At 47.4% G+C, this 12,278-nt stretch overlaps 1 protein-coding gene across 9 annotated transcripts in view; it reads left to right on the forward strand.

Moving 5' to 3' along the window:
• The window catches only part of Unc79 (unc-79 homolog, NALCN channel complex subunit), a 236,505-nt gene extending 225,880 nt beyond the window's left edge, over positions 1–10,625 (forward strand). For 4 of the 9 annotated variants that reach the window (XM_032908298.1, XM_032908292.1, XM_032908297.1 and 1 more), the window contains 2 exons: positions 8,792–8,833; positions 10,035–10,235. In XM_032908298.1, the coding sequence (XP_032764189.1) occupies positions 8,792–8,833; positions 10,035–10,235 (243 nt within the window). Of the gene's footprint in view, positions 1–8,791; positions 8,834–10,034 lie in introns of all 9 variants that reach the window. The other 5 variants (XM_032908293.1, XM_032908294.1, XM_032908291.1 and 2 more) reach the window with 3 other exon arrangements.
• The last annotated feature ends 1,653 nt before the right edge of the window (positions 10,626–12,278 follow it).

Consider the following 12,278-nt stretch of genomic DNA (forward strand, 5'->3'; position numbering starts at 1 on the left):
TACCTTCTAGCTCCCCGTTGCCCTTGGTATCCTGTCATTCCTCCTCTTCATCCCACGGATGATTGCTCCTCCCTGGCCACACCTTTCCTTTGCCCTCTACTGTCTTCTCTTGTCTTGACCTCTGCCACCATTGCCACTCAGCACAAGGCATTAGCTTGGAATCATGCGTTGTTTCACACCTTGCTTTGCTCCACTAAAGACGTGTTACCTCACCGTCTCAGGCTGTGCTGGAGAAAAGCAGACATTTTGCAGGGAATGCTCATCTGATACCAAGGTTTTTGGTTCAAATGGAGGAGCTATATCTTAGCATATCTTAATATGGGGAAAAGTCAACAGTGTGGGGAAAACTGTCAGTTGGGCGAGCCTACCTGATTTTAATTTTCTGCAGTTTCTTTAAAGTGAAATTTACATGGCTTTACATGTGCTTAGCCGAGCATATCTAAGTTGTATGCTTTGATGAACCTTGACACCTTTTACTTCTTTTCACAATTATTTATTTTCATAAGCGCACATGTATAGGTGTAGGCGTGTGCTGCTGTGGAGTGTGTGTGGAGGTCAGAGGATGAATTCAGAAGCCTATTGGCTCCTGGTATCTGGGTCCCTGGGGTTGAACTCAGGTCATCGGGCTTGGTGATCAGCATGTTGGATCACTAAGATGGGTCAGCAGCCTGAGATCAATTACTTCTGTACCCCATCACCACAATCAAGAGAATGAACTTAGGTGCCATCTCCAATCATTCTTCCACCCTTTGAGGTGCTCTGTTCTGCTACTTCCTGCCCTTGGGTAACTATTGATCTGATTTCTGCCATTCACTATGAATAGATTCATGCCTTGCATGTTTCTGCCTTCCTTACCTTAGGCCCGTTCGACTGAGATTAATCTACGTCATCACATGCATGAGTTAGTTGTTTTTACCTTTGATGGCAGTCATTGCATGGCTACACTAGACATTGTTTATCCGCTGTTGTCAGTTGGACATCAGAGGTGTCCAGTGTGGGTCTCTCATAAAATCTGCTGCGAGTCCACACATATAAATGTTGGCACATGGATGCTTTTGTGTGCCGGGTAAATACCCAGAAGCGACTGCTGGGCTGTCGGTGTGGTTATGGCGACAGACTGTCTCCAAGGTGCCTGTGTTCCGTTATGTTGTCTATAGCCATGGGGAATGTTCCAGTTCCTCCGGGGCATTTGCTATAGCAACATTTTTATCAGTGTGGATTATCGTTGTGGTATTTCATACATGCAAATGTTGTATGAAGTGAGCAGTTTTAACATTAGTTATTCTGAGAGTTGGGTAGTAGCGTCTCGTAACATTAGTTATTCTGAGAGTTGGGTAGTAGCGTCTCGCTGTGCTTTAAATTGTATTTCTCCAATGCCAGATGATGCTAAATTTCTTTTTTCATCTGTGTGCTTGTTATCTGCTTGCTGAAGTGCCTATTTGGCCAAGCTTGTTGGGTTGAAGCTTTATGCTTACTGAATTGAGAGATACAAAACCTGTGTGAGAATGTGTCCTCAAGGATTTTCCTACGATTGTCCTTTCATTGTCTGGACAGTGCTGAGGATTTTTGTTTTGGCGAAGAATCCTTCATTAGATCTCTCTCCTCCTTTCCCATCTTCTCTGTCTCTCTATTTAGACAGTGTCGCACGTAGCCAAGGCTGGCCCTAGAGCTACTTCAACCCCACAGCTGGCTTTGAGCTCCTGGTCCTCCTCGTGCTGAGATTGCAAACGTGCACCACTGTGTCCAAGTCTCAACTTAAAAAAAAAAATCACTTTGATGTTGTAATTTTAGAAAGTCTTTCCAGCCTCCTCTCCTCGTCTTGCTTCTCCCCTTCCCACTTCCATTTTCTTTTGTGGCAGTGCCCTCCCTATGTAGCTCTGGCTAGCCTTGAGCTCACTGCCCTCCCCACTCAGCATCCCCGGGCTGGTTTTATGCATGCGCAATCTTCGTTTTCCCCCAGTTTTTATCTGTGTTCTCTCCCACACTCGTGCCTGTGGCGCATCCTGAATGATTTTTGTGTGATGTGAGGCATGAAGCGTGATACTTTTCGCGTCTACCAAGTGTAATTATTCCACTGTTGCTGTTAAAAATACTGTTGATTTTCTATCGAGTGCTTTTACATCTCAATGGTCATCCCGTCACAGAAGCCATGGTCCTTCATTCATCCTTTTCAAAGTGGTTTGACATTTATAGGGACTTTGTCTTCACAGAAAGGTTGTTGTAAGATCAGCTTGTCAATTTCTAGAAGATTGCTCAGACTGCTGGGATTTCTTTGAATCCTAAGGTTGGAAGAAACTTCAGTCTTAACAATTATCGTCTCCTGACCCACAAGCACGCTCTGTCTTTACATTTGTATGTGTTCAACTTCTCTCAGAAGTATTCCTAAAGTGATCGTATCCTATTTCTGTCGGTTTGATCCACAAACATGTCACATGGTCTGCTAAGCCTGTGGGAAGGGAGTGTCAGGAGAGCAGTGTAATTTGTGCGCTCGCTTTGTCCCTGCCCAGTCCTATCAGTTTCAACTTCATGTATAATTATTAAGAAGCTCTCCAGTCAGACCTATATCTTTAGGATTCCTGTCTTTCCTAATGACTTGACACTATGAAATATCACCTTTTATACTTGGTGAATCTTTCCCCTGGAAGCTATTTTGTTGAATGTTGATAAAAATCAAGGTAGGACTTTCTTACCTAATGTTAGGATGGTAAATCTATCCCCATCTTTTTAATCTGTGTCAATAACGCATATTTCTTGCAGACACTGTGCAGTCAGCTGTCTTTCTAAAAGCATCCAGTTTGACACCCTCTTCCTTTGGTTAAAGTCTTTAGGCCATTTTCATGTTGTGTATCTTGTCACATTGTGGGTTTAAAGCAACCAGCTTTTCAATTGTTTTCTGTATTTCTCATCTGTTCTTTGCCCTTTATTCTGTCTCCCCCCACCCCCCAGTTTGGATTAATGGAGAATTTTGTGATTATATTCTGACTATGCTTTTCTTTGTTTCCTTTCTTAAGATGGGAACTTGGGTCATTAATTTGGAATTTTCTTTTCGAGCACCGATGTTCAGACTTAGTTTCCTTTTGGGTGCTGCTCTAAGTGCTTTCCCTCACTTGGGTGGTATACATTCACTTCAGTTGAGTTAAAAACACTTCCTAATTTGTGTCTTAGCTTCTTGTCTGACCTGGAGATTGTTTTAGAAGTATTTTAAATTATCTTCTTAACAGTGTTCCATTTATTACTTTTAGTAGTTGATTTTGAGTTTACAGTGTATATATATTTTTTAACTTACCATGATCTTCAAGCACTACTGTAGTATTACTTGTCTTTATTCCCACTTCCTGTCTCTATACATGTTGTAAACCAGACCACACATTGCAAGGATGATGATGATGGTGGTGGTGGTGATGGTGATGATGGTGGTGGTGGTGGTGATGATCATGCATTAGAGTTTAACCTAGGACTATGTGTGTACTAGGAAGTGTTCTACCATAAAACCACACTCGTGTCTTTTTATCTTTTAGCCTTTTGATATAGTGTCTCAGTAAGTTGCCCAGGTGAGTCTTGAACTCATTCTATTGCCCAAGTAAGCCTTGAACTTATAATATTCCTGCCTGAGCCTCCCCCAAATAGCTGAGATTCTAGGCCTACACCACCGTGCCCAGGCGCTGTCTTGCTGTTTTGACTTAACAGTCACTTAAAGGGCTTTGAAATGGGCTTTGGAGTCATTGTACTTTCTGTTGTTTTCACTTGCCACTTTCTTTCTTTTTTCTTTTTTTCTTTTTCTTTTCTCTTTTTAGGAGCTGGGGACTGAACCCAGGGCCTTGCGCTTGCTAGGCAAGCGCTCTACCACTAAGCTAAATCCCCAACCCCGCCACTTTCTTTTTAAGGGTTTGTTTTTGCTTTTATTTATGGATGCGTGACGTGTCCACATGTGTGTACTTCTCCCCCACCCCCCGCACCCAAACAGGGTGTTGATCCCCTGGAGCTGGAGTTACAGATGGTCGTGAGCCACCTGACATGGGTGCTGGGAACCGAACCTGGGTCTTTATGAGTAGACTTGCTCTAACCACTGAGACATCTCCAGCCCCCGATGCTGGCCATTTTCCCTTTCTTCATGCTTACACATCCACCTTGTTATCACTCCTTCTGTACTATAAATAAAAAAAAAATTTCTCACACCAGCCTGCTGGTAATGAATTACTTTACTGTCTCAAAAATATTTCACAATTTATATTCATTTGTTTTGTACATTTAAATAAGTATATTTTTAATAAGGTATCACTATGCAGACCCAGCTGGCTTTGAATTTCAGTAATCCTCCTGCCTCTGTCCTGGGATACTACACCTTGTAGTACTTTAACAATCCAATGCTCTGGGTACCAGGTTCTGGGTCCATAGTGTCACCCAGTGTCTGAGAGGTGCTGTGACCCACTATCTGCCTGCTCCCATGTTCCCAGCAGGAGTCTGCATGGGTCCTGCCTCTCCTCGGCTGTCATGATACACCCCCTCCCTTGCTTTGAGGCCTTATCTTTACCACCACTGTAAGGTGTTTGGAAGATGGTGCATCCAGGTAGCATTTCCTTTACCCTCTTGTGTTTGAGTTTGCTGGGGCTTGGGGTTTATAGGTTGTTGTTTATTTGTCTGTTTTGGGGGTCGGGGAGGCATCACCACAGTTGTTTTCAACTGTTTATCTTCAGCAACTCTATCCGACTGTCTCAGCCTTCCTTTCTCTTGGTCTTCCTGGAAATGAGCACAGTGGAGTTGATGAGATGCTCACAGGCAAAAACTTGCAGCCCCATCTCTCTATCTTTCTCTCTCTCACACACACACACACACACACACACACACACACACACACACACACACACACACACTATTCATCAATGAACAACTTTTTAATTAAAAATAGGTGTGACGATTCTTTTAATTCTATTGTCTGGGTCCTTTTGACTTTGTCTTCTATTAGCTGGCTTTTCTTCTCATTTGTGGGTCATTTTTCTGTTTCTTCGCAGGCCTTGTTGGACTTTTATTTTTATTTGTTTTTTGATTCTTGACATTGTGGATCTGCTAGCTGCTTTCATACTCATAAGATAATTAAATTGCTCACAAGCCTTTGAACCTTTTTGGGCTGGCTCTCAGCTTTTCCAGTAGAGGTGGAAGTGGCACTTCTATCTTCCACAGCACCACTGTGACGGAGCCCCTTCCTGACAGACTTACACATCCACCTTCTCCCCTCTCACCCATCCAGAGAGCACAGACTCTTCTCGCCCTGTGTGACCAGCATGGATGTTTCCCTCCAGTCACTTCACACAATTTTTATCTCAGTGTTGGGTGCTTTTTCTGCTGATGCACACTGGTTGGTATTCAGCTCAAGTACAGAGAGGCCCTTTGTAGACCTGTAGAACTCTGTCTCTGTGGCACTCTGTCTCTGTGGCACTCTGTCTCTGTTACACTCTGTCTCTGTGGTACTCTGTCTCTGTGGCACTCTGTCTCTGTGGCACTCTCTCTGTGGCACTCTCTCTGTGGTACTCTGTCTCTGTTGCACTCTGTCTCTGTGGTTCTCTGTCTCTGTGGTTCTCTGTCTCTGTGGCACTCTGTCTCTGTGGCACTCTGTCTCCGTGGTACTCTGTCTCCGTGGCACTCTGTCTCTGTTCTCTGTCTCTGTCGCACTCTGTCTCTGTGGTCTCTGTGGTTCTCTGTCTCTGTGGCTCTCTGTCTCTGTGGCACTCTGTCTCTGTGGCACTCTCTCTATGGCACTCTGTCTCTGTGGTACTCTGTCTCTGTGGTACTCTGTCTCTGTGGCACTCTGTCTCTTTGGCACTCTGTCTCTGTGACACTGTCTCTGTGGCACTCTGTCTCCATGGCACTGTCTCTGTGGCACTCTGTCTCCGTGGCACTCTGTCTCTGTGGCACTGTCTCTGTGGCACTCTGTCTCTGTGGCACTCTGTCTCTGTGGCCCTCTGTCTCCGTGGTACTCTGTCTCTGTGGCACTCTGTCTCTTTGGCACTCTGTCTCTGTGACACTCTGTCTCTGTGGCACTCTGTCTCCATGGCACTGTCTCTGTGGCACTCTGTCTCTGTGGCACTCTGTCTCTGTGGCACTGTCTCTGTGGCACTCTGTCTCTGTGGCACTCTGTCTCTGTGGCACTCTGTCTCTGTGGTCTCTGTGCCCTCTGCCGTGGTACTCTGTCTCTGTGGTACTCTGTCTCTGTGGCACTCTGTCTCTGTGACACTCTGTCTCCGTGGCACTCTGTCTCCGTGGCACTCTGTCTCTGTGGCACTCTCTCTCTGTGGCACTGTCTCTGTGGTACTCTGTCTCTGTGGCCCTCTGTCTCCGTGGTACTCTGTCTCTGTGGCACTCTGTCTCTGTGACACTCTGTCTCCGTGGTACTCTGTCTCCGTGGCACTCTCTCTGTGGCACTCTCTCTGTGGTACTCTGTCTCCGTTGTACTCTGTCTCCGTGGCACTCTGTCTCTGTGGCACTCTCTCTGTGACACTCTGTCTCCGTGGTACTCTGTCTCTGTGGCACTGTCTCTGTGGCACTCTGTCTCTGTGACACTCTGTCTCTGTGGCACTCTGTCTCCGTGGCACTCTGTCTCCGTGACACTCTGTCTCCGTGGCACTCTGTCTCTGTGGCACTCTGTCTGTGACACTCTGTCTCCGTGGTACTCTGTCTCTGTGGCACTCTGTCTCTGTGGCACTCTGTCTCTGTGGCACTCTCTGTGGCACTCTGTCTCTGTGGTACTCTGTCTCCGTTGGCACTCCATCTCCGTGGTACTCTGTCTCCATGGCACTCTATCTCTGTTGTACTCTCTCTCTGTGGCACTTTCTCCGTGGCACTCCGTCTCCATGGCACTCTGTCTCTGTGGCACTCTGTCTCTGTGTGCAGCTCCTTTCCCCTACTTTCTCCACGTGGCTCTCCTCTCTCCACTTTGCCCTTCGAACTTCAGCCATGTGGAATAGCAAATTCATCTTCGGACTATTTCAGGTTGCCTGCCTGTGCATGCAGAATGTCTGTGCAGACTACCGCAGGTTACCTCTACAGGAAAACACCCCCCCTCTTTGCATTCCCAGAACCCTCCTTCTTTACCTGGACCACCAAGCAGCCTTCACTCTGGACCCTGACTCCAATGTCCGTGTCTTTCTTCATCTTTCTTCAGCTGGCTCCACTGCCTCTGTGGTGAAAGGGCTCTGCCTGCCTTTGGGAGGCATTGTGAATTTGGAATTAAGCCCAGACTCCCTAATGGGCCACCTGAGATCATCTGTGGGCTCATGGTGGGTGGCTTGGCCTTTGTCTCCTAAACCCCGTTTCTATGACCCACTAAGACTCCCTCTTCTCAGCATTCACGAGTCCCTCCCATCCCTATGGCTCTGCACACGCCCACGGCTGTATCCAGGCTTGGTCCCTTCCCAGAGCACCGTGTATTCTTACTCGGGGTCACCATGGTGAGGACCTCAGGCTGGAACTTATGCTCTCACAGTCTGAAGGGCTGGAGGGCTGGGAGCAGGGTACCAGAGGGCTGGTTCCTTGGGCAGACAGGAAGAGGGCATTTGGCCTTCTCTCTCCCAGCCTTTGGCATCTCTTGGCTTCTATCTCTTCTCATGTTCTCCTCATGCGCGTCTGTGTCCAGACTCCCCTAGTGACCAGGAGGCCGGCTGTACTGGATTGAGGCCCCGGTGTTCTGGTATGACCCCATCTTAACTGACTACATCTTCAACAGCCCTGTTTCCAAATAAGGCCACGTTCTGAGCACTGCCCGCTAGGACTACAAGACAGAATTTCTGGAAATACGATTTAATCCACAAAAGTCCTGCTCTTGTGTTGGGGTGATGTTTAAGAGAAACACAGACTGAAGTGCCGCGGTGCCTGTCACTTTAAGAAGGTGCCGAGAAAGCGCCAGAATAAACCAGCATCCCCAAACTTACTGGATTGGCATCTCCTGTCCCATTTACAAGTCACCAGTGAGATTCCTGGGGACACATCAGAAGACAGATGTATTTACAAAGCGACGAACATTCGTGAACATCATAATGGGTAGAAGTTTGAGCAAGAGGTCAGAGCAGAGAGCTGAGAGCTGCTCCTAGAGACAGTTGCCATGGGGTCGGATGACCCCAAGTAAGGAGAAGACACACCCCTCTCCCCGAGTGGGTACCCACACTTTCAAATTTCCCAGCTCCATCTTGCCTTCTAAGTTCTCTCCATATCTTTCCTAAAAATCTGCCCCTGGCACTTCCCACACCCCTTCACCTCCCCCCTCCACGCCCTCCTGTGGAGCTGTGCCTCTGTCTTGCCTTTGCTTCCCACCCAAGCCAGACACCTCCAGGGCCCTCTTGTTTCTGTTCCACACAGGTCAGGTCTCAGCAGTGTTCTGCACACTGCCCCGTGGTACTCTTACCCCCTCAGGCAAATCCAGTGGCTGCTCCTCTCAGAGCCTCTCTGTAAAGATCCTGAGGAGGGCATCCCATTTCAAGAAAGTAGGGGTTGAAGTAAACACATACACATTTAATTTCCCATGCTCGGTAAAACCAAGAGACCATAGCTCTCTACCCTACAGTGTGCTTTTTAAGCAGCCGTGGGGGACTTGTTGACCTCCAAATGCCACCATCTCAGTGGGGTTTAGCCTGGGAAAGCCACCACAGAGAAGAGCAGCTCTGTGGCAGGCCCACTTCTCACCACTGAGGACAGCGGCTCTGTGGCAGGCCTGAGTCTTGTGTGGTGCTCCCTTGCAGTAATGGAAGCTTATATGGGAGAGTGGAAGACAGCAGTAACTAGCTTTCTGTCTCTCTCCATACAGCTGATCCCTATGTGGTTACCAATGATTCAGTCCAATACCAAGGTAAGTCATCCCCCAGGCTGTCTGGAAGCTCTGTTCCCTCCAGAGCACCTCAGAGCATCCATAAGGGAACATTACTGCTCCTTTGACTGCAGAGAAGGAACCATGTTGGCCTATTCCTGGTCTCCTGGGCTGATAAGGCAAGAGACTCTAGGCAGATAAGGGGCTTACAGAGGACATCAGCAGGGGTCCTGGTTCTGCTCACTGTGGATGAAAGAAGCAGCATTGGCCCCTAATTAGAGGACAAACCCCATCTAAGAAGGATCACCATGGAGCTTAGCCCAGGCTAACCCAGTGATATCATATGACAATCTGGGATGGAAAGAATTCTAGGAAGAAAGGAGGGTCCCAGATCCTGGAAGGGAGCCCCCCCTGAGTGAATGTGTTTCTCAATCCCGGGTCTCACTGGTGGTGACATTTTGGCACATACCTCTTAGTCAGGCGATAAACGGCAGAGCCAAACACTGCTCCATCCACACCTGGTGCCTGTCCGTGACATCTAGAACTCTGGGGAGAGGAGAAGGGCAAAACACTCTTGCTGGATTTCCTTCCCAAGGTTAGGAAGCCATGCTCGTGGGAGGAGAGAGGTGTGGACCCAAGACATCTGAGATGTCAAAAGCCAGCAGGCCAACGGTGTGGACAGGAGGGCTTGGCGAGGAGCTGAGAGAAGGATAAATTTTGACATGGCCCCTCCATGTCCAGTGTCAGGCGACTGAGAGGCCATCATAATATTAAAATGTATCGACCACCTGCTATGAGCTGGGTCCCCTTCTAGAAAGTCTTCACTCACTTGTCTCATGGAGTCCCCGAAACGAGTGTTATGTTCCCACTCTTCCTGGGACAGTACCTTAATACAGGCTGTAGACCCTGTCCCAAGCTTCCCCACTACAGAGTCTGAACACCTAACTATTGCATCAGCACAGACTCCATTGCTCAGGCTCAGTGTGGTAGCCCAGGTGCTAGGAATTAGCTCCATGTTCCCACTGCAGTCAACCATCCTGAGCTCCCCAGTATGGATGGAGTAGAGCAGGCTCATCCCCCCATCCCCCACTCCCCTACCCCTTAGTGCTGCTAAATTGGAAGGCGAGCTAGCTCTCTTCAGACCTGGTCTGATTGATGCCTGTAGACCAACTGCCACGCCCATCCCCCTCCTGACCTGCGCACTTAGCTGAAAAGAACTGACCTGTCTACCCTTTCTTAACAGTACTTATCCGCCGGCCTCCAGCTTCGTCTCCAGGCCATTCAGAACAACGTGAACCACCACAGCCTAAGGACGCTGCCCGGCTCGGGCCAGAGCAGTGCTGGCCTAGCAGCCCTCCGGAAATGGCTGCAGTGCACCCAGTTCAAAATGGCCCAGGTGGAGATCCAGTCCTCAGAAGCAGCTTCTCAATTTTATCCTCTATGAGTGGACTCCTCGGCTCCAGTGTCGACACGCTGGCTTAGCAATAATGGGTATAAAACAAACAATTTGATCCAAGCAGGTTGGGGAACCTTGGTACTGTACACTCTTTCTAGTTTAGTATACAGACGTGCAAAGGCCGGAGAGGGCCACCAACGAAGCTTTCTTGCTACACATATTTCTGATGACTCCTTGGGCTATCTGATTAAGTGTTTCCTTACATTATTTTTTAAGAAAAAAAAAAAAAACAACAAAACCAAAATCATTTTTCTTTATCTAACTTCTATTTTTTTTAAGAAAAAAAAAATAGACTGGTGGGTACTCACAGAAAAGTTGTATAAAGCCCCCCTGTTGCTATTTTTGATGATAGAGAATAAATAGGGTTTTTGAAACCTTTGTAGTGTTTTTTTCTTAAAAATCCACTCTTGGAAATGCAATAAAACCAAAACAAAAACGGACTAGAGTCACTAGAATCCAGTGATCCGTGACCGAAGCGTCTTGTCGTTAGCCCTAGAAAGAGAGGCAGCTTGCAAGGAACATTACAAAGTGCACTTAGAAATTAAGTGGCTAAACTGTGCAAATTGGTTTTTTGTTTGTTTGTTTGTTTGTTTGTTGTTTTTAATACACTTTCCCCAAAACATCTGCTAAGTCATATTATTTTTAAAATGTGTTTTTCAACTCAGTAGTTCTGGGCTGGGCTTTCTTACGAGCTTTACGTAAGGTCACCATTTTAGTTTTGTGAGTAGCGGTTCCATTCTTTTGTTCGCACTTGTACAGGACTTCCGTTTAAAACCGTAGCTCACGCAGCGGACCAGAGGAGGCCCCCGCCCAGGTTCTGAGCGCTGCCCCTGGAGTTACATTTCATAAAACGAAACTTTAACCTTGTAAGGGCTCCAAGGTTTATGCACACTTACACCTTAGCATTCCCAAAGCAACCTCTCCCCTCCATCTCCCCGCCCCAAGCTGTAACAGTGACCAGAGAAGGCAAGGTAGACATTTAACCCGGATGCTGACATACTGTTAAATGCATTTTTACTGTCTTTGTGAGCCTGGGGTTTTAAAAGTTTCCAGAGCTAGCGTTCACTTCCTGGCCACCATCTCTTCAGGACTTTTATGCATCCTCACCTCCTCTAAGACCAAAATCGTTCAGAGACAAGGGCTTCTCTTCTTATCTAGTTCACTCCCTTTCAAGGACTTTGAAAGCACAAGGTAATTCCCTTTTTAAAAACAAGTTGGTAAGCAAGAGCCTCCTCCTCTGTTCTGGGAAGCCTGACGTACTTCTCAGAGTCCTTGGCTGAATGAGTGCTCCCGGGAAAATCACAGAGCTTGGTGCTTCTGGGAACCTGCGGGGAACCTACTGGCCTGTCCTAAGAGCCCCTGTTTATATCTTACTGACATATTCTTCGGGAAGGCAGGAGCCTCTGCCCCAGCCATGCTTGGCTGTGTTTCTGTGAATACCTGTGTTCAGTAAGTTGTACACGTATTGATTTCACTTGCAAATGGTGACAGCTTCGGGCTCATGTCCCATCCCAATCCCCAGAGTGTGGCACATAGTAGGTGTTTAGTAATATTCGCTGAATTGGATGCATTTAATTCTTTGTGGTGATATCCAGTGGGCTCAGCTAGGGCTGACTTGTCTCATTCTGCTCTGGTTCAGGGATTCCTAGAAGGATTTACCCACCAGAGGAGGAAGTTCTAATCAGTCTCCTGAGGGAGTGGCTTTGTTAACTACCCTGTCCAGACTCAACTACAGGCCCCAGGCTCCTTCTCCAACTTGTCCTTGCCCTAGTTCTTTGAATAAGCTTCTGTCTCAGTGAGGGCTGGAGTTGAACCCGTAACCCAGTGTCTGGATTCTAGACTTAATCCCACTTACCACCTACTGTGTGTTCCCACCCAGCCATACCTGTCTCCTTGCCCTTGAGGACTATGATCATTTTACTGCCACAAACTCTGTCCCCGCGGTCAGTATATCACAAGTATTCATTGGTTGATAGAGATTCATAAATTACGCAGCCTACACTGTGTCCACAGACGCCAGTATCATCCCTA

Source organism: Rattus rattus, chromosome 7 (assembly GCF_011064425.1).
Source record: "Rattus rattus isolate New Zealand chromosome 7, Rrattus_CSIRO_v1, whole genome shotgun sequence".
In the NCBI taxonomy this organism is placed as follows: domain Eukaryota; kingdom Metazoa; phylum Chordata; class Mammalia; order Rodentia; family Muridae; genus Rattus; species Rattus rattus.